Source organism: Scyliorhinus torazame, chromosome 1, assembly GCF_047496885.1.
Source record: "Scyliorhinus torazame isolate Kashiwa2021f chromosome 1, sScyTor2.1, whole genome shotgun sequence".
In the NCBI taxonomy this organism is placed as follows: Eukaryota; Metazoa; Chordata; class Chondrichthyes; order Carcharhiniformes; family Scyliorhinidae; genus Scyliorhinus; species Scyliorhinus torazame.
Window position 1 is genome coordinate 26,349,762 of NC_092707.1, and position 20,785 is coordinate 26,370,546.

General features: G+C 51.8%; 1 protein-coding gene across 4 annotated transcripts in view; it reads right to left on the reverse strand.

The window, feature by feature from the left end:
* The window catches only part of LOC140391704 (unconventional myosin-XVIIIb-like), a 546,871-nt gene that overhangs the window by 164,266 nt on the left and 361,820 nt on the right, over nucleotides 1-20,785 (reverse strand). For all 4 annotated transcript variants that reach the window (XM_072476590.1, XM_072476756.1, XM_072476499.1 and 1 more), the window contains 5 exons: nucleotides 19,364-19,518; nucleotides 12,960-13,083; nucleotides 9,744-9,944; nucleotides 6,275-6,385; nucleotides 4,952-5,056 (listed from right to left, as the gene is read on the reverse strand). In XM_072476590.1, coding sequence (XP_072332691.1) covers nucleotides 4,952-5,056; nucleotides 6,275-6,385; nucleotides 9,744-9,944; nucleotides 12,960-13,083; nucleotides 19,364-19,518 — 696 coding nt within the window. The remainder of the gene's footprint in view (nucleotides 1-4,951; nucleotides 5,057-6,274; nucleotides 6,386-9,743; nucleotides 9,945-12,959; nucleotides 13,084-19,363; nucleotides 19,519-20,785) is intronic.

Here is a 20,785-nt window from a genome sequence, read left to right on the forward strand (position 1 = left end):
AACGAGGACGGTGATGCCGTGCGGCGTCATTGACGCCGCACTACGTGACGGCTCAAAAGACGCGCCCTCTTCACACCGGAAGACACGAGAAGATGGCAGCCCACCGCGCAGCCCTGAGGTTCCAGGACCGTGACATCGAGGCGCTCCTGGACGCAGTGGAGGAGAGGAGGGAGTCCCTGTACCCCGGACACGGCCGCAGGGTCGCCCCACGCCTCAGCCGGCGTCTGTGGAGGGAGGTGGCAGAGGCCGTCAGCGCCGTGGCTCTGACACCACGGACAGGCACCCAGTGCCACAAGAAGGTGAATTACCTCATCAGGGCAGCCTGGGTGAGTCACCCCCCCCTCCCTGCCCGATGTGCGGCACCCCCCCCCAGGTGAAACCAACCCTAACCCTAACCCCTGCACTATACGCGCAACCGATGGCGTGCATTCATATACCTGTGCATTCACCCCCTCGCCAGCACTCACCCCCCATCCCCGGCACTCACCCCGTCCCCCCGTCCCCCTTGCCGGCACTCACCCCCCCGTCCCCCCCTCCCCGGCACACCCCCCCCCCGTCCCCGGCACTCACTCCCCCTGTCCCCGCCACTCACCCCCCACCCCCCCCGTCCCCGCCACTCATCCCCCCCGTCCCCGGCACTCACCCCCCCATCCCCGGAACGCACCCCCACCCCCCCCCCCCGGTACTCACCCCCCCCCCCCCCCCCCGGCATTCACCCCCCATCCCCGGCACTCACCCCCCCGTCCCCGGTACTCACCCCCCCGTCCCCCTCGCCGGCACTCACCCCCCGTCCCAGGCACTCACCCCCCCCGCCCCCCCGTCCCCCTCGCCGGCACTCACCCCTCCGTCCCCGGCACTCACCCCCCCATCTCCAGCACTCACCCCCCCATCCCCGGTACTCACCCCCCCGTCCCCGGAATTCACCCCCCCCCGTCCCCCTCGCCGGCACTCACCCCCCCGTCCCCGGCACTCACCCCCCCCCCCGTCCCCGGCACTCACCCCCCCGTCCCCGGCACTCATCCCCCCCGTCCCCCTCGCCGGCACTCACCCCCCCGTCCCCGGCACTCACCCCCCCGTCCCCGGCACTCACCCCCCCGTCCCCGGCACTCACCCCCCCGTCCCCGGCACTCACCCCCCCGTCCCCGGCACTAACCCCCACCCCCGTCCCCAGGACTCACCCCCCCGTCCCCGGCGCTCCCCCCGTCCCCGTCCCCGGCACTCACCCCCCCAACCCGGCACTCATCCCCCCCGTCCCCCTCGCCGGCACTCACCCCCCTGTCCCCGGCACTCACCCCCCCCGTCCCCGGCACTCACCCCCCCCGTCCCCGGCACTCACCCCCCCGTCCCCGGCACTCACCCCCCCCCGTCCCCAGGACTCACCCCCCCGTCCCCGGCACTCACCCCCCCATCCCCGGCACTCATCCCCCCCGTCCCCCTCGCCGGCACTCACCCCCCCGTCCCCGGCACTCACCCCCCCCCCCGTCCTCGGCACTCACCCCCCCGTCCCCGGCACTCACCCCCCCGTCCCCGGCACTAACCCCCCCCCCCGTCCCCAGGACTCACCCCCCGTCCCCGGCACTCACCCCACCGTCCCCGGAACTCATCCCCTCGTCCCCGGCACTCTTCCCCCCCTTCCCCGGCACTCACCCCCCCCTTCCCCGGCACTCACCCCCCCGTCCCCGGCACTCACTCCCCCCGTCCCCGGTACTCACGCCCCCGTCCACGGCACTCACCCCCCCCGTCCCCGGCACTCACCCCCCCGTCCACGGCACTCAGACCCCCGTCCCTGGCACTCAGACCCCCGTCCCTGGCACTCACACCCCATCCCCGGCACTCATCACCCCCGTCCCCCTCGCCGGCACTCACCCCCCCATTCCCCGGCACTCCCCCGAAGCCCACCCCACCCCACCCCCCGCCGCACACACACACCTCTCCCCCACACACACAGACTGCGGCCACACCATCACCTCTCCTGCGGCCACCCCCCAGGCCGTGACCGACCACCACGCTGGACGGCGTCAACCATCAGCACTGGTTGATGCCGTTAAAAAGGTGTTTTGATTTATGCCGACGTGACCCATGGTCACGTTGGCAGAACTTCGGTCCATCCGGCCGGGAGAATATGGGCAGATCCGGAGTCCATTGTCTCGCGCCCGCCCCTGCCATTCTCCGAGGCGGGCGGCGCAATTGACGCCCCGCCGACTTTTCACCCTTCGGAGAATTCGACGGGTGGCGGGGGCGAGATTTACGCCACCCCCCAGCGATTTCCCCGACCCGGCGGGGGGGGTCGGAGAATCCCGCCCAATGTCTGATATACTTGTAACTCTAGCTCCCTCTAGTGGCTGATCCAGACATTTCATTAACCCTCGCTGGTCTTATATTTATGATAATACCACAGGGGCAAGGGAGCGGGATCCACCACAGTTATGCTTTCGATTGTTGTTACAATGATCAGATGAAATGTATATGGGGACGTAGCACTCTGGAGTCAAATAACCTGACACCATTCACTGTCTGGACCCATACAGGAAGCATAGCTTCTCGGAACCTGAGACCAGACACCTTCAGATGAAAATTGAATGTTCAATTATGAATCATCTGATTAAAAAAGTTACAAAGTTAAATTGCCAGAAGACCTGGTGCACAGTTTAGTTAGTTAGTCTGATAGGCCATAGTTTACCAGTCACCAAACAAATATTTAACACTGCTGGTCCACCAGTAATGATACACATTTCCTGACAGATGTAACCATCCACCATAGTGGGATTCGAGCTCGAATCCCAGAACGTTACTCTAAGTTTGTGGTTTACCAGCTCAGCGACCGACACCACTAGGCCACAGGAGAGAATTCAACTTTAACCCTCACAATTATAACTTAAATTGGTTTCAGCTGAAAAGGTTGTGTTCCTAAGTCTGCAAATCTCTTTCTGGAATACTGAATCGTTCATTCTCTTCACCTTTACTATCCTTGGGCGAAATTCTCCCCCAACGGCGGGATGCCCGCCGACTGGCGCCAAAGCCGGCGCAAATCAGACGGGCATCGCGCCGGCAAAAAGGTGCGGAAGTCTCCGCATCTTTGGCGGCCTAGCCCCAACATTGAGGGGCTAGGCCGACGCCGGAGGGATTTCCGCCCCGCCAGCTGGCGGAAATGGCGTTTGTTGCCCCGCCAGCTGGCGCGGAAATGCGGCGCATGCGCGGGAGCGTCAGCGGCCGCTGTCAGTTTCCCCGCGCATGCGCGGAGCGTCAGCGGCCGCCGAAAGTTTCCCGCGCATGCGCAGTGGGGAGAGTCTCTTCTGCCTCCGCCATGGTGGAGGCCGTAGCGGAGGCGGAAGGGAAAGAGTGCCCCCACGGCACAGGCCCGCCCGCGGATCGGTGGGCCCCGATCGCGGGCCAGGCCACCGTGGGGGCACCCCCCGGGGTCAGATCGCCCCGCACCCCCCCCAGGACCCCGGAGCCCGCCCACGCTGCCTGGTCCCGCCGGCGGGACAGGCAATTCCTGGGCGGGACTTCGGCCCATCCGGGCCGGAGAATCCAGCGGGGGTCCCGCCAACCGGCGCGGCTGGATTCCCGCCCCCGCCCAATCTCCGGGAGCGGAGACTTCGGCGGGGGCGGGGGCGGGATTCACGGCGGCCAACGGCCATTCTCCGACCCGGCGGGGGGTCGGAGAATGACGCCCCTTGACTTTGCTAATTCATGGACGGGATTCTCCCGCAACTGGCCAGGTGGCCCAACGGCGGCGCCAAGGGCGGTGCAAACCACTCCGGCGTCGAGCCAACCAGAAGGTGCGGAATCCTCTGCATTTCCGGGGGCTAGGCCGGCGCTGGAAGGGTTGGCGCCGCGCCAACCGGCGGCGAAGGGCTGGCGCGAGTTGGCGCATGCGCAGAACCGCCGGCATGGTTCCCCGCATGCGCAGGCCGGCCGGCGGGTTCCTGCGCATGCGCAGGGCAGTTCTTCTTCGCGGCGGCCATGGCGGAGCCCTACAGAGGCCGGCGCGGAAGGAAAGAGTGCCCCCACGGCACAGACCCGCCCACAGATCGGTGGGCCCTGATCTCGCAGGTCAGGCCACCATGGGGGCCCCTCCCACCGAGGCCGGTTCCCCCCCCCCCCCCCCGAAGACTCACCTAGCCGGCCTACAAGCCAGGTCCCTTTGTGTTGGACCATGTCCATTTCACGCCGGCGGGACTGGCCGAAAACGGGCGGCCGCTCGGCCCATCGGGGCCCGGAGAATTGCTGGGCGGGGGGGGGGGGGGGTGCTGCCAACGCCCCCGACCGGCGCGCCGTGGTCCCCGCCCCAACTGAAATCCGGTGCCGGAGAATTCGGCAGCCAGCGTCGGAGGGGCGGCGCACCCCGGCGATTCTCCTACCCGGCGGGGGTTTGGAAAATCCCGCCCCATGTATTTACATAGGATTACAAATGACACACATACAGAAGCTGGCCATTCGCTCCATCCAGTCGATGCTCGTGTTTAGCCTCCCCATTGCTCCTCAGCTCAATTTATCGTCGTGAACCTCTATTCCCATCTCTCTCATTTTCTTGTCTACCTTCCCCTGAACTGTATCCTACATTATTCACTTCAACCACTATCCAGTAGTAGCGAGTTCCACATTCCCACCATCCTTTGGATAAAGAGGTTTCTTCTGAATTCCTCATCAGATTTCTTGGTGAGTGTCTTATATTGATGGCCTCCTGTTGTGATCTTCCCCACAACAGGAAACATTCTCTCTGTATGTATTCCATCAAAAGCTTTCATGGTTTTTAAGACCTCAGTTAAGTTACCCCTCTGAAGAGAAATAGGGACCAGGCCTGTCGGCCCTGTACACCCAACAATTGCCAGCATCATTCTTGTCAATGTGTGAGACTTCCAGAGGTAGTTGTGCTGCTTTGCTGGGGTTTCAGAGATGTTTCCATCACACCAGCTTATAATCCCCATCACACATCTGAAGCACTGACCTGTTCACAGAGAGTGCCAACCAAGCTCTCCAAGTCCTGTCTCTCATGAAGGACCAGCTGTCGTTCCTCAAACTCCTGCTCCAGCTGCATCTCCAACTGACGAAGCTATGACAAAGAGAAAGAACCCCCAGACATCAGACATGGTCAATGGCATTCTGAGTTAATTGCCCAACGAGCCTCAAGGGCACTCACAAATCAACCAGGTCTAGCACCTCAGTCACATCAATATCCATACAAGCCTTCTGAGTAGGCCAGGACCTCAAGGGGATGAAACACTATCTTTAATTGGATGGCGTTCCTGGAAACGGCCATTTAATCGGACCAGCCACACAAGTGCTGTGGCGAGAGGAGCAGGTCAGAGGCTGGGAATTCTGCAGCGAGAACTCGCCTCCTGAAGCCCCAAAGTCTGCCCATCCACAAGGCAGGTGTGCAGTTGAATATTCTCCACTTGCCTGGATGAGTTCCAACGACACTCAAGAACGTGACAGCGGGGCGGAATGTGGCACAGTGGTTAGCACTGAGACTGTGGCACTGAGGACCCGGGTTCCAATCCCGGCCTTGGGTCACTGTGTGTGTGGAGTTTGCACATTCTCCCCATGTGTGCATGGGTTTCACCCCCACAACCCAAAGATGTGCAGGGTAGGTGGATTGGCCATGCTAAATTGCCCCTTACTTGGAAAAAAATTAATTGGGTCCTCTAAAATTTTTCAAAAAAGAACGTGACAGCGGCCAGGCTAAGGGGTCCACTTGATCAGCTCTCCATCCACCATCTTACATTTTCACTCCCTCCAGCATCGGCATGCAGTGACAGCTGTGTGCACCATTTATAAGATGCACTGCAGCAACTTCCCAAGACTCCTTCAACAGTACCTTCCAAACCCATCACCTCTATGACCGAAAAGGTCAGCGGGGCAGCACGGTTGCATAGTGGTTAGCACTGTTGCCTCGCAGCTCCAGGGACCCGGGTTCAATTCCGGCCCGGGTGACTGTTTGTGCGGAATTTGCACCTTTCCCCGTGTCTTTGTGGGTTTCTTCCGGGTGCCCCAGTTTCCTCCCACAGTCCAAAGATGTGCAGGTTAGGTGGATTGGCCATGATCAATTGCCCCTTAGTGTCCAAAAGGTTAGGTGGGGTTACGCGGTTACGGGGATAGGGTGGAGGCATGGGTTTAAGTAGGGTGATCTTTCCAAGGGATGGTGCAGACTCGATCTGCCGAATGGCCTCCTTCTGCACTGTTGGGATTTTATGGTTCTATCAACTCTGGATAAATAATGTATGCAGAAGGAAGGAATCAGTCGCACACTGTATCGCAGTGACGAGCATACCCTTCTCTGGCAGGACTTGCGAACATCCTCCAGCTCTTCTTCCTTGTCTTCCAGCTCCTTCAGATGAATATCCTTCATTCGCTCCAGCTCTATTTCAGAACGCAGATGTGTCTGAATGCAGGGAGAGGAAGAGTAGGAGAGTGTAAGAGAGCGGGGAGGGGCAAGAGGAGAAGTTAGGCAGTGGGAGAAGACAGAAGGTAGAGAAAGAGGAGAAGTAGAAGAAGAGGGGGTCGGAGAGGAATGAGAGGTGACAGGGAGGAAGTTGGGGGGAGTGGAAAACAGGAAGATGGAGGGAATGACAAAGAGATGGAGGCAGAGGAAATAAAAGGGACGGAGAATGAAAAATTAATATTCAGAAACAGTAAGAGCAAAATTAAAAGAATGAAAACAAGACAAACAACAAGTGAAACGATGGCTGAGATGAGAAACAGAGAAAGAAACTTACTGGGGAATTACAACAAAACAGAGAGGTAATATAGTCTGTTAAAAATGCAGGCAAGTAATACTGCAACATCAAGACACATCATAAACATTTCATCAAGCAACATGTTCCAGATTAAAGTGATTTTTCCTGTTCCCTTTCTGTCATTCCACCCCCTCCCCCTCAACCCACCTCCTGAAAGTGTTGCCTCTGTACTGGGGGGCCAAGAGGAACTGTGATCTCTCGTCAAAGTGGTTGTGTTCCCATGTGAATGTAGAAAATGACTCTTCGCAACCAACAATCATCCAAGGGTTGGAGAAAAGGGAGGGAGAGGCTAAAAGGAGGATTCGATATGAGTTGGATACAGTGAGGATAAATATCAGCAATGATCCCATTGAAGGGAGGAAGAGGAGGCACGGTGGCACAGTGGTTAGCACTGCTGCCTCACAGCGCCAGGGACCCAGGTTCAATTCCGGCCTCAGGTGACTGTGTAGAGTTTGCCCGTTGTCTGCGCGGCTTACCTCCGGGGGCTCCGGTTTCCTCCCACAGTCCAAAGATGTGCAGGTTAGACAGATTGGCCATGCTGAATTGTCCCTTAGTGTCCAAAAGGTGAGGTGGGGTTACTGGGTTACATGGATAGGGTGAAGGTGTGGGCTTAAGTAGGGTGCTCTTTCCAAAGTCCGATGTAGACTCGATGGGCTGAATGGCCTCCTTCTGCACTGTAAATTCTATGACCTACTCCTGTTCCTATGTTCCTAACATTCCAAATTGTTTAGTTACAATAATAACACGTGAGTTGCTGTAGCCATCTGGGACGGCCACTTCCCGATTACAAAATGGACACTTTGCAAAGTTTGCATGGAAAATGGACAATACTGAGAAAACAAGCAGGTTCAGGGTTTGTCTGCATATTGGAGCCGCAGCTCCCAGACAAGACCAAAACTGTGGCCCATTAGCATACTAATGGCCCATCTCCGGGAACAAAAGAGCAACATTTGAGTAACCGATACTAAGGCAGACACCCCGGCGCCAGAGGAGACCGGAACAAAGCAGGCCAGCGGGCACCTAGGACATGCCCAGCCATCAGGGCACCCACCCCTTTATTGGATGAGTTCAATATGAATGATCAAGAAACGGCCCAATTGATTGGGGCCAAGTTCAAGGCCTGCCCAAAAGAGCGCGAAGCCCCCTTGGTTATAAGAAGGAGCCCCCCAAAGAGAAAATTGTTCTCTTGGACCCGGCTCTCACCGAGGAGAGACCTGTCCAACAGCTGCACCAGAACAAGTAAGTCCAAGGTCAACGCACGCTACCAGACAGACGACCTTAGCTGTTCCCCTTCACCACTTCGACCCCAGCAACCTCAGAACCGAACAACGGCCAATGTTCCTCTGACTGAGTGGGCGCCCGAAGCTAAGTATAGGCTTCAGCAGTAGTGATAGTTTAGTCTGTAGTATTTTCCATGAGTATATTTAACTGTGTGTGTAAATAAATAAGCATTTGACTTTGAACTAACTAACTGGTGTATCGAGTCTTTGATCAGTATTCGGTTTGAACCTTGTGGCGGTATCGAAAGATACCTGGCGACTCTAGAGCAAATGCAATTAGAATTAAGGAAGGCGACCATATTGACCGCCATATTCAGAGCCAAATAAAGAGAGAAACATTCAGCAACACTGCGAACATGCAATATTTCTGCCAATGCACATTTATAAAAATATAATCAGGACACAGAATGTAAATGTTCACATTTGTTGACGGGATGTGGGTGTAACTGGCATGGCCACCGTTTATTTATTGCCCACCCACAATTGCCCTTGGGAAGATGGCCGTGCCTCTAAGTTATAATTCGTGCTCTTCAGCAGTCTTTTACCACACGGAATTAGTTGGCATTAGAAGCAACAAGTAAGCTCTATAAACTGTGTGATTCAGTAGCTCTTCAAATTAAACTTTTTTCTATATTATCGGTCCTCAGTGAAAGTGTAATTTCTGGAATATAACGCAAGCTGAGTGTTTTCTTTTAGCTGGGCGTGGAGATCAATTCATTGCCCTTTTCATCTAATCTTAACAAGGCTCGCTCCCGGTACATGCTGACAAGGCCGAGCGTGGCAACCAGCCCCGGGAGGTTCCTTACCTCCTCCGACATGCATCCCGGACAATGGAAGATGGGTTGGGAGAATATTGCAAAGCTGGAGTTTAATCTAGAGGTTTTCAGCGAAAACTAATGGGTACTTATACAGCTGTAAGAACTCACGAGGCCACAGTGCAGCTGTGGAAGACACATTGTGCGACCCACTCTCCTCGCCTGACTCATTTTATTGAGGGGTTTAAACTGCTGCCTTTAGCCCTCCGACACCTCAGTCAAGCAGCCTAGACAGTGGGCGCTGGCAATCTCATAGACACCTCATAGAATCCTTAGTGAGAAGGAGGCCATTCGGCCCATCGAGTCGGCCCATCTAGTCTGCGCCGACCCCTCCCCCCCCCCCAAAAAAAAAGCTGTTGAGGCTGGGGGAAGTCAATTGAAAACTTCAAAACAGAGATTGCGACATTCTTTTAGGTAACGGTATCAACGGATAGGAAATGAAAGATGGGATTGAGATATGAATTGCGGAAGAGACTCAGTGGGCTGAATGGCCTCCACCTGGCTCTTGACTGGAGGCTCAGGTTTTCTCATGTGTTTCCCAGCCGAATGCTTTGCCGTCCTGAGGGGGAAGGTAACAGCAGGACATCCTGATCGGAGCCTCCAGTCAAGTGACCAAATAACTGACAGACAACCACGCTGGGTACCAGCTGAGGGGGGGGTGTGGGGTGGGGGAGAGCAGAGCAGAGAAAATGTAAGCGGGGGGGGGTAGTAAAATTGGCCTAAGTCCCTGCTGTTGATCACTGCACAGCATCCCCGGCGGTGACTCTGAACATGGAGAGTTGGGTTAGGGGCCTCATTCTGATGTCCTCTGCCTGTTGCCGCTCACTTTCGATTGGGGAAGGAAAAGTTATGAGTTAAAAGACATGGCTCGGCAGCCCTGGTTGTTGGGTGATCCGGCGCTGGCTGACCTGCTCCAGTTTTTCAATCGTTCCCGCTTGTTCATTGTTCTCTTTACTCTGTTGCTTCGTGGTAGCCTCCAAGTGTCGGAGCTGCTTCTTTATCTGAGCCACAGTCTCCTGACCCTGCGGCTCACGAGATGTGAGGTCACCCAGTTCCACTTTCAGTTCTGCTGCTTTCTGATTTAGCGTTGTGACCTCCAATTCTTTTCCCTAACAAACAAGAGGAAAAAAACGGCAGTCACTTCCTTGGTAACTTCAGTTAACTTGGTAAATTCTGGAAATTGCTGCGCAGTTCAAGTGACAATATTATTGTTAAGATATCTTATGTAATAATCTTTATTATTATTATTGTCACAAGTAGGCTTACAGCAACACTGTTATTGTGAAAAGCCCCTAGTTGCCACATTCCGGCGCCTGTTCGGGTACACCGAGGGAGAATTCAGAATGTCCAATTCACCTAACAGCATGCCTTTCGGGACTTGTGGGAGGAAACCGGAGCACCCGGAGGAAACCCACGCAGACACAGGGAGAACGTGCAGACTCCGCACAGACAGTGACCCAAGCGGGAATCGAACCTGTGACCCTGGAGCTGTGAAACAATAGTGCTAACCACAATGCTACTGTGCATGTGAACCAACTTATCATTCTTTTTATTCAATGGGATGAGACAGGCGCTTGCAAGGCCAACAGTTGTTGCCCGTCAGTAGTTGCTCCTAACATTCAGTGCTCAGCCATATCAGAGGACAGTTTAGATTCACCTCATGACTATGGAACTGGAGTCACATGGACCAGGCAAGAGTGGCAGTCTTTCTTCCAAAAAGGCATTAGCCAAGCCAGATGGGTTTTTACAACAATCAACGATAGTTGCAATGGCCACCATTACCAAGGCTAGCTTTTATATTCCAGGTTTATCAACTGAATTTCAATTCCACCAGCTGCCGCGGTGGGATTTCAACCAATGGGTCTCGGGATTACGAGACTAGTGACATTAACACTATTCCACACCGTCTCCCCGAGAGAGGGAGCAGATACTGTGTGGGAAGAGTGGCTGAGTTTTACTCTCTTTCTGATTCCCCCTCCCTCTCTTGACAGTAAGGATTCTCTCATATCCAATCCATGCTCATCACGCTCAATATTTCAGTCATAGAGGTGGATGTTGATTTATTGACATACTTTCCCCATTGCATGATGGAATGGGTTTTTATATAATTAAAGAGAGATTGGTTTTATTGTCTATCATATCTAGCATTCACATAAGTGAGTTATGTGAATGCTAGATATGATAGACAATAAAACCAATCTCTCTTTAATTATATAAAAACTGACCATCAGAACATGAACAGTTCAGAGTAAGCAACCTTAAAACACCAAACGTGTTTTCATTTACTTTTACGTATTCCATCATGGCCAGATCGAGGAATTACAGAATGTACACTCCTGGTTTTTTTCGATTTCAGTATCTATTGCCTATCCCTTATTGCCCTCCATTTCAGAGAGCCTTTAATAGTCATAAGTAGGGCACAGTTCCTTCCCAAAAGGACATTAGTAAACCAGATGGGTTTTTACAACAAGCAATACTGGTTTCATGATCGTCAATAGACTTTTAATTCCAGATTTTTATTGAGTTCAAATTTCACCATCTGCCTTGGTGGGATTTGAACCGGGTCCCCAGATCTTGTCCTGAATCTCTGATTACGAGGCCAATGACACCACCAACACCCCCACAATGCAACTTTTGTAATATATGGGGCCCAAACAATTCTCTTTGATCTGTTAATTCATGATATCTTTGTTCCTGCAACCACACAAATGAAATTAAAATGGAAGTCCCCAGGTGACCATGGGCTGCTTTCTGCTTTGAGGGGGAGAGCTGACTGGTGGTGATTTAACCTGAGGATCACCGCACCTCAGGTGAGGGGCAAGGTGGGGCCTTCATGAATAACCTTAGGCGGTACGGGAATTGAACCCACGCTGTTGGCGTTGCTCCATATCTCAATCCAACCAAGCTAACCGGCCACCCAACGCCATTAAACTCAGAACAGCTTATCACAGAAATCCCCAAATTGGCCACCATGTGACCGGAGATGTGCTGTGAAGTGGTGTGTAAATAGAAAAGTAAGGGATTAAGAAGGTGCATGGGCGGGCAGCACGGTGGTGCAGTGGTTAGCACTGCTGCCTCATGGCGCCGAGGTCCCAGGTTCGATCCCGGCTCTGGGTCGGAGTTTGTACATTCTCCCCGTCTTTGCGTGGGTTTCGCCTTCACAACCCAAAGATATGCAGGGTAGGTGGATTGGCCAAGCTAAATTGCACCTTAATTGGAAAAAATGAATTGGGTACTCTAAATTTTTTTTTTTAAAGGTGCAAGGAATTTATTGAACCGTCCAAGGATTTAAGCAACATTCTTATAATTGGCTACAAATGTGCAGACAAATGATTAGTGCTCCCTCTATCTGGGAAAGGCAACTGCTCATGATCAGTGTGGATGTTGTATGTGGTGGGGTCTTTGTTTCACTATAGGCAGGACCTCCATCACATAGTTGCTCATACATCATTCACTGGTGTAAGTTAGGACCTGAGGCTGGTGCGCTGTGAGCAAGTGCATGAGTGGCAGACATCACGAGACAGACAGTCTACCATTTTCTCCCCCTCCATTACACATGCACAGACATCAGACATCCCAAGTAGAAGCAAAGGATCCCTCCAGAGAAAGGAGAGGAACACATGTTTTTCCAGTAGCTTGTTTTTGTAGAGTAATGTATTAGAGATCCTGATTACTCTTTTGTCTCATCATTTGTCTCATCCACAAGGAAAGCCATGGAAGAGGAAGAAGAGAATAACTTAACAAGTAAGAGACAAAGAGAGTACAGCTCTCAGCAGATGGAAAGATGCCGTTCATCGAAGATTTGTTCACTCAGATGGGGTGTACTTCAAACTCAAATGACATGAGCATTTGTGTTTCATACACATGATGACCGATATGTATATATCGAAAGATTCAAGTTGCTGGGACGGTTAAAGGAATCATGCTGTAATCTGAAAATCGCTTATTGTCACAAGTAGGCTTCAAATGAAGTTACTGTGAAAAGCCCCCAGTCACCACATTCCGGCGCCTGTTCGGGGAGGCTGTTACGGGAATTGAACCCTGCTGCTCTCCTACCTTGGTCTGCTTTAAAAGCCAACTATTTAGCCCTGTGCTAAATCAGCCCCAGTTTGTCTGTGTCTCACCTGCAAATTATGCTGTGTTCGATAAAGTTCAGTCCGCAACATTTGGTTTTCCTGTGTAACCTTTTCACGAAGGGTCTTCTCAAAGGCAGCTTCCCCGAGCGCTTGAGCCAGCTCCATGTCGAACCTGGTCAGTGAAAATGAACCACAAGCGAAATAAATACAATGAGAATAAATTAGAGTCAGGTTTTCCCCTGAGGTTCTCTTGGTAAATAGTACCAGGAGCCATTGGTGAAGGATGTGAGGGAAAGGTCCAGGTTTAATGGTATTAATCACCAATTTCAACTCAAACCAGATCCAAAACCAATTTTCAAAACACGTCTCTCTCTCTCTGTCCCACTCTCTCAATGAATTGAGAGAGGTCAGTTCTGTTGGCCAGACAGTAAGTTCATTGAAGCCTACTTGTAACAATATGCGATTATTATCATTATCAAAACTGCAATGGGTGAGTGCATTAGAATCAATTGTTATGAACATTGTCACGACACAATCAGTTAGTATGTGGTCAATCCCAGCCCCGTTTGACCCAGAGTCGCAATACAGGTGAAATTAGATTTGATGTAAAATACCCAAGATCCTTGGCTGAGCCCAATAAACTGCAGACGCCAGGGGCGGGATTCTCCCGCACTTGGCACGATGGCCCGACGCAAGCTCCAAGAGTGGCGCAAACCATTCCAGCGTCGGGTCACCGGAGGTTGCAGGATCACTTCCGGCGCCGGAGGGGTTGGCGTCGTGCCAACCGGCGCCAAAGGACCGCCGTGGGAGTGCGCAAGTTGGCGCATGTGCAGAACCGCCGGCGTGGACTGGCGCATGGGAAGAACTGCCGGTGCGTCCTACGCATGCGCAAGGGGTTTCTTCTCCGCGCCGGCCATGGCGGAGCCTTACAGAGGCCGGCGCGGAGCGAAAGAGTGCCTCCACGGCACAGGCGCGCCCGCAGATTGGTGGGTCCCGATCGCAGGCCAGGCCACCGAGGGGGCCCCCCCCCGGATCCCCCGCGCCCCCCCCCCCCCCCCGAGGACCCCGGTAGACGGCCGACAAGCCAGGTCCCGCCGGGATGGAGCAGGACCATTTCATGCCGGCGGGACTGGCCGAAAACGGGCGGCCGCTCGGCCCATCGGGGCCCGGAGAATTACGGGGGGGTGCCGTTGCCGATGGCCCCCGACCGGCGCGTCGTGATCCCCGCCCCCGCCCAAAGACCGGCGCCGGAGAATTCAGCTGCCAGCGTGAAGTGGCGGGGCGGGATTCACGCCACCCCCCCCCCCGGCGATTCTCCAACCCGGCGGGGAGATGGAGAATCCCGCCCCAGATTTGAAACTATAGCACAAGTAACTTTTTATTATGTATAGTTCTGGACAGCACGGCAGCACAGTGGTTAGCACTGTTGCTTCACAGTGCCAGGGTCCCAGGTTCGATTCCCGGCTTGGGTCACTGACTGTGCAGAGTCTGCACATTCTCCCCATGCCTGCGTGGGTTTCCTCCGGGTGCTCCGGTTTCCTCACACAAGTCCCGGAAAACGTGCTTGTTAGGTGGATTGGACATTCTGAATTCTCTCTCTGTCTACCCAAACAGGTGCCGGAATGTGGCGACTAGGGGATTTTCACAGTAACTTCATTGTAGTGTTAATGTAAGCCTACTTGTGACAATAAAGATTATTATAAATATTATTATATTGTTATGGGCCAGGGTTTAGAGAACCCCAAAGTGTATCATGGAGTTCACCTGACCCACAACTTTTACTAGATTGTGGTATGGGGAGCACACGGCGCACTCTACAGGTGTGGTACAGCAGAAATGGAATTTTTTTAAAAAGTAAAACAATGTTTATTCTATGAACTCAAGTTAACCTTTTTAAAACATACAGTGAACATATTAGCAACCATTAATTCAAATACAACCCCCAAAGAATACAACACTAAGTAATCCTTAATAGATTCCCAAACAACATTCAGAAGACAAAAGATCCTTTTGACACAAAGATCAGGTTTAAATTCACCATTGAGAGCAATTACCACGTTGAAATCAGCAAATGGACATTCTAAGCTTGCAGAGATTCACACACATCCTGCTGTGATTGCAGCTTCTCCAAAACTAAAATGAAACCAAACACACCCTGCAGCAAAAAGCCTAAAGCAAAAGTAAAAAGCTGACAGACAGCCCAGCTCCACCCACTCTCTGACATCACTGCAGTAATTATCACTGGGCGGGAGGGGGGGGGGGGGGTTGTAAAATCAAGTCTGGCCTCGGTTGGAGTTATTGGTTTGGGTCGCGCCTCAGGATTGTTAAGGGGTCAGGCCGGGTCGGGCCTTGGTTGGGCGTGGGGAATTTGTTGGAGGTTGGAGAGTCCCTGTGGGGGTGGGAGAATCCCCATAGTTTGGGGGGTTCCTGTCAACAGGAGTTGGAATTTCCTAGGGGGGAGGAGGCCAGGTGAGGGGAGGGGCAGGGAAAGTAGTTGGGGGTTGCACCGTGACCCCAGTATGGGTGAATAGTTGGAGGTGTTGGGGGAGTCCCGTGGGTCTGTACAATTGTTACCCAGAAGTTAGAAGAGCTTTTAATTCTCCTAACTTCTTCTGGGTAACTGTTGATGTAACCCAGTCGGAACCATCTGAAGTTTGCTATTTATGTCACAATTTCTGGATGCCTCCTAGTGCAGGGCAATTGCCCAAAGGAAGTTTGCTCTTCTGTGCCCTGCAAACCTTACTTCTGGAGAGGGGTGCTCCCATGTATCCTTGGGTACCACCCAAATATGATTCCCTGGAGTTTGGATGTTATGGCCCATGGTCATTTTATGAATCGTTTGGTGATACTATGATCTAAAATGTCATCATAGAACATAGAACAATACAGCGCAGTACAGGCCCTTCGGCCCACGATGTTGCACCGAAACAAAAGCCATCTAACCTACACTATGCCCTTATCATCCATATGTTTATCCAATAAACTTTTAAATGCCCTCAATGTTGGCGAGTTCACTACTGTAGCAGGTAGGGCATTCCACGGCCTCACTACTCTTTGCGTAAAGAACCTACCTCTGACCTCTGTCCTATATCTATCACCCCTCAGTTTAAAGTTATGTCCCCTCGTGCCAGCCATTTCCATCCGCGGGAGAAGGCTCTCACTGTCCACCCTATCCAACCCCCTGATCATTTTGTATGCCTCTATTAAGTCTCCTCTTAACCTATTTCTCTCCAACGAAAACAACCTCAAGTCCATCAGCCTTTCCTCATAAGATTTTCCCTCCATACCAGGCAACATCCTGGTAAATCTCCTCTGCACCCGCTCCAAAGCCTCCACGTCCTTCCTATAATGCGGTGACCAGAACTGTACGCAATACTCCAAATGCGGCCGTACCAGAGTTCTGTACAGCTGCAACATGACCTCCCGACTCCGGAACTCAATCCCTCTACCAATAAAGGCCAACACTCCATAGGCCTTCTTCACAACCCTATCAACCTGGGTGGCAACTTTCAGGGATCTATGTACATGGACACCTAGATCCCTCTGCTCATCCACACTTTTAAGAACTTTACCATTAGCCAAATATTACGCATAATGATGGAGACACTCTCCTCCATTGCAAAAATGGCAGAAGAGGCCGAAATATGGAAGTCCTCCATCTGAACATGGCAGCTACCATTTTCACACGGCTGGCAATGGGTCCAGATTGGGATTTGTGCATCTGCATTTCACCAAGGCAGCTGCAAAATAAAACTGCAGTTGCCTCCTGTCATGTCTGATTTTTATTCGCTAAGAGTGAGAATACAACATGTGTAGGAGCAGGCCTCAACTTTGTTAAGACCTTTGGAGATGTGGGTATCCTTTTGCAGAGGGAGGGTTCTTCTTTGGATATATTCCCAGGGCACCTTTGGGGGGAGTAAGCTGCCCTTTGCGGGGGGGGGGGGGGGGGCGGAGACTAAAGTGCCCATTGGGATTGTTAAAAGTGGGAATGAATGTACATAAAACTTTCAAGAAGAACTGTCAAAAGTGTCAAAAGCAACTGTCTATATGTCAAGGCATTTAAAACTTCTATCCTTTAAATCTGTGTAGAGTGTTAAAAGATAATTGCTTGCTATTTCACTCTCTCTATTGACAAAAGACTGAGGCAAACATGACTGGATTTGTGCTGCATGAATAATTTCACAATCTTCCATTATACTGCATTTCACAGTTTGTTTGCTGATCCAAGTGACTGTAGATTCTTTCAGGTGAAATTACGAATTCCAATGTTTGTTTATTAAAAGTGATTAAGCTCACTTAAGCTCACTGTCCACATTAACCCTTATCAACTTCTACAGATGCACCATAGAAAGCATCCTATCTGGCTGCATCACAGCCTGGTATGGCAACTGCTCGGCCCAGGACCGCAAGAAGCTTCAGAGAGTCGTGAACACCGCCCAGTCCATCACACGAACCTGCCTCCCATCCATTGACTCCATCTACACCTCCCGCTGCCTGGGGAAAGCGGGCAGCATAATCAAAGACCCCTCCCACCCGGCTGACTCACTCTTCCAACTTCTTCCATCGGGCAGGAGATACAGAAGTCTGAGAACATGCACAAACAGACTCAAAAACAGCTTCTTCCCCACTGTCACCAGACTACTAAATGACCCTCTTATGGACTGACCTCATTAACACTACACCCTGTATGCTTCATCCGATGCCAGTGCTTATGTAGCTACATTGTATACCTTGTGTTGCCCTATTATGTATTTTCTTTTATTCCCTTTTCTTCCCATGCACTTAATGATCTGTTGAGCAGCTCGCAGAAAAATGCTTTTCACTGTACCTCGGTACACGTGACAATAAACAAATCCAATCCAATCGTAAATTAAATGTATTAGAATGTGAAAATTTAGGCTCGCCTAAGATCAGTAGTGGCAGACCCACCTGGCGAGGCAGAAGATCGTGAGTTGAAGACTCACTCCAGGATTGCCCAAATAAACTCAACTGCCACTCCTGTGTAATAACGAGGGAGATCTGCTCTGCCGGTGGGGTTGTTAAAACTGAGGCCCCATCTGTCCTCTCAAGTGGACATAAAATATCCCGTGATATCATACAATTCCTACAGGGCAGAAGGAGGCCATTCTACCCATCGGGTCTGCACCGACCCTCTGAAAGAGCACCCTACCTAGGCGCACTCCCCTGCCCTATCTAGACATACTTCCCCACCCTATCCCAATAATCCAGTAACCCCACCTCACCTTTTGGACACTAAGGGGCAATTTATCATGGCCAATCCACCTAACCTGTACATCTTTGGACTGTTGGAGGAAACCGGAGCACCCGGAGGAAACCCACGCAGACACGGGGAGAAAGTGCAAACTCCACACAGACAGCCACCCAAGGTCAGACTTGAGATCGAGTCACTGGCGCTATGAGGCAACAGTGCTAACCACTGTGCTATCGTGCCGCCCGCTATATAAAGAGTAAAGGAAGTTCTCCTCGTCTCATGAGCAGCAATAATCTCAACCAGCAGCACTAGAACAGTTTAATTGTCGTTGTCTCTCTCTTCTGTCCCAGGCATTTAGCCATGCACAAATTGGCTGCCGTATTTGCCTACACTACGAAAGTGGCTGTACTTCATTTGCCAAGCACCACGGTACATCCTAAAATTGTGAAAGAGGTTCAATAAATGTAACTTTTTTAAATCAAGTCCACTGGTTGGAAGAACTTCAGATCCAGAAATCTTTTCAGGATGGTTCTTCAGAGTATAATAGAGGAGAACAGCAATACAATAGAATTAATAATAATGATTCTAGGTATCCAGAGGTGGCCAGGAAATTGTTTCCGACTCCACTGGCAAATGTTTAGCGTCTCTACCTTTAAATTAGAACTCCAACTATTGGCCGCAGAATGGAAGGGAGACAATGAACCAAGGGTGGGTCTGACTACCATGTTTATCAAAAGAGCGATGTGCGAGGGGGCCAGAAAGTCAATGAAAAAAATCATAATGGCCGCAAAAAATTTTCTATGTGATTGATAATGTACCCAATGCAGTTGTGAACTCACTAAGTGTTGAAGAATGCAGGGGAGCCCGTATAAAAGTATTAATCTTGGGCACATCCTAATCAAGTTAGAAAGGAAAAGGGTTGAGGACAGTGGATCAATCTATATCTGATAAGCGATGAAGGGGATTCACTGATATCTCGTGCACAACATGCAGCAGTATCATGAACTGTTCTGTGAGCGATATTTTCCAGCACATGCGTGCGACCATTCGTTTACGGGAGAGCGAGACGGCTACGTGCCTCGTGTAGCCATGGTGAGTTGGTGAAGAACACTGCATAACACGGGACAAAGGCTGCGGCCAAGGGTATCAGCTCCAAGTAGCACAGTGAAAGAAAAACGCTGGATCAGATCAAGCAGCCAAACTAATAACCAGCACCTGTTCCTCTGGAGGTCAATCCTACCTTTTTTGTTTCTTCTCCAACTCATGGTTTCGGCTTTGCTGACTTTCCATCAGTACCTTGGTGTCCTCCAGTTCAGAGGTCAAACACTTGCTCTTTCTCCTCAGCTGCTGAACGTTCCGCTTGGTGCTCTCGTAGCTTCCCTGAAGATCTGTAAGCTGACCAGGCCACAGAAATGAAAACCGGAGCTGACCAACAAACGTGAATAAATCTCCCTTCTAATCACCGCTCATTTCAGCCGCTTTGAGGAGCTTGCTCGAGCGTCAGTCTCGGACAACAATCCCGACTGGCAGTCACACTGAACCAATTACATTGAGATAAGACACCATTAGAAGCTTGATGACAGGGTGCCACAGTGGTCAGCACTGCTGCCTCACAACGCCAGGGACCCGGGTTCAGTTCCAGCCAGGGAATGTTTGCATGTTCTCCCAGTGTCTGCGTGGGTTTCCTCCGGGTGCTCCAGTTTTCTCCCACCGTCCAAAAAGGTGCAGATTAGGTGCATTGGTCATGCTAAAATTGCCCAAAGATGTGTAGGTTAGGTTAAGGGGTTATTGGGATAGGGCAGGGAGTGGGCTTGGGTAGAGAGGGTCAGTGCAGATTCAATGGGCTGAATGGCCTCCTTCTGTGCTGTAGGGATTCATTAATTCTATGATGTTCCTCTCAACCAACTCTAAAAGCAGGTTGACTAGTTATTCACATCATTGCCTTTTAAGAACATAAGAACTAGGAGCAGGAGTAGGCCATCTGGCCCCTCGAGCCTGCTCCACCATTCAATGAGATCATGGCTGATCTTTTGTGGACTCAGCTCCACTTTCCGGCCCGAACACCATAACCCTTAATCCCTTTATTCTTCAAAAAACTATCTATCTTTATCTTAAAAACATTTAATGAAGGAGCCTCTGCTGCTTCACAGGGCAAGGAATTCCATTGATTCACAACTGTTTGGGTGAAGAAGTTCCTCCTAAACTCAGTCCTAAATCTACTTCCCCTTATTTTGAGGCTATGCCCCCTAGTTCTGCTTTCACCCACCAGTGGAAAAAACCTGCCCGCATCTATTCCCGTCATAATTTTATATGTTTCTATAAGATCCCCCTCCGCAAGCTTCTAAATTCCAACGAGTATAGTCCCAGTCTACTCAACCTCTCCTCGTAATCCAACCCGTTCAGCTCTGGGATTAACCTAGTGAATCTCCTCTGCACACCCTCCAGTGCCAGTACGTCCTTTCTCAAGTAAGGAGACCAAAACTGAACACAATACTCCAGGCGTGGCCTCACTAACACCTTATACAGTTGCAGCATAACCTCCCTAGTCTTAAACTCCATCCCTCTAGCAATGAAGGACAAAATTCCATTTGCCTTCTTAATCATCTTGGCACTGCCAGCCTGGCACCTGTAAACCAACTTTTTGCGACTCATGCACTAGCAC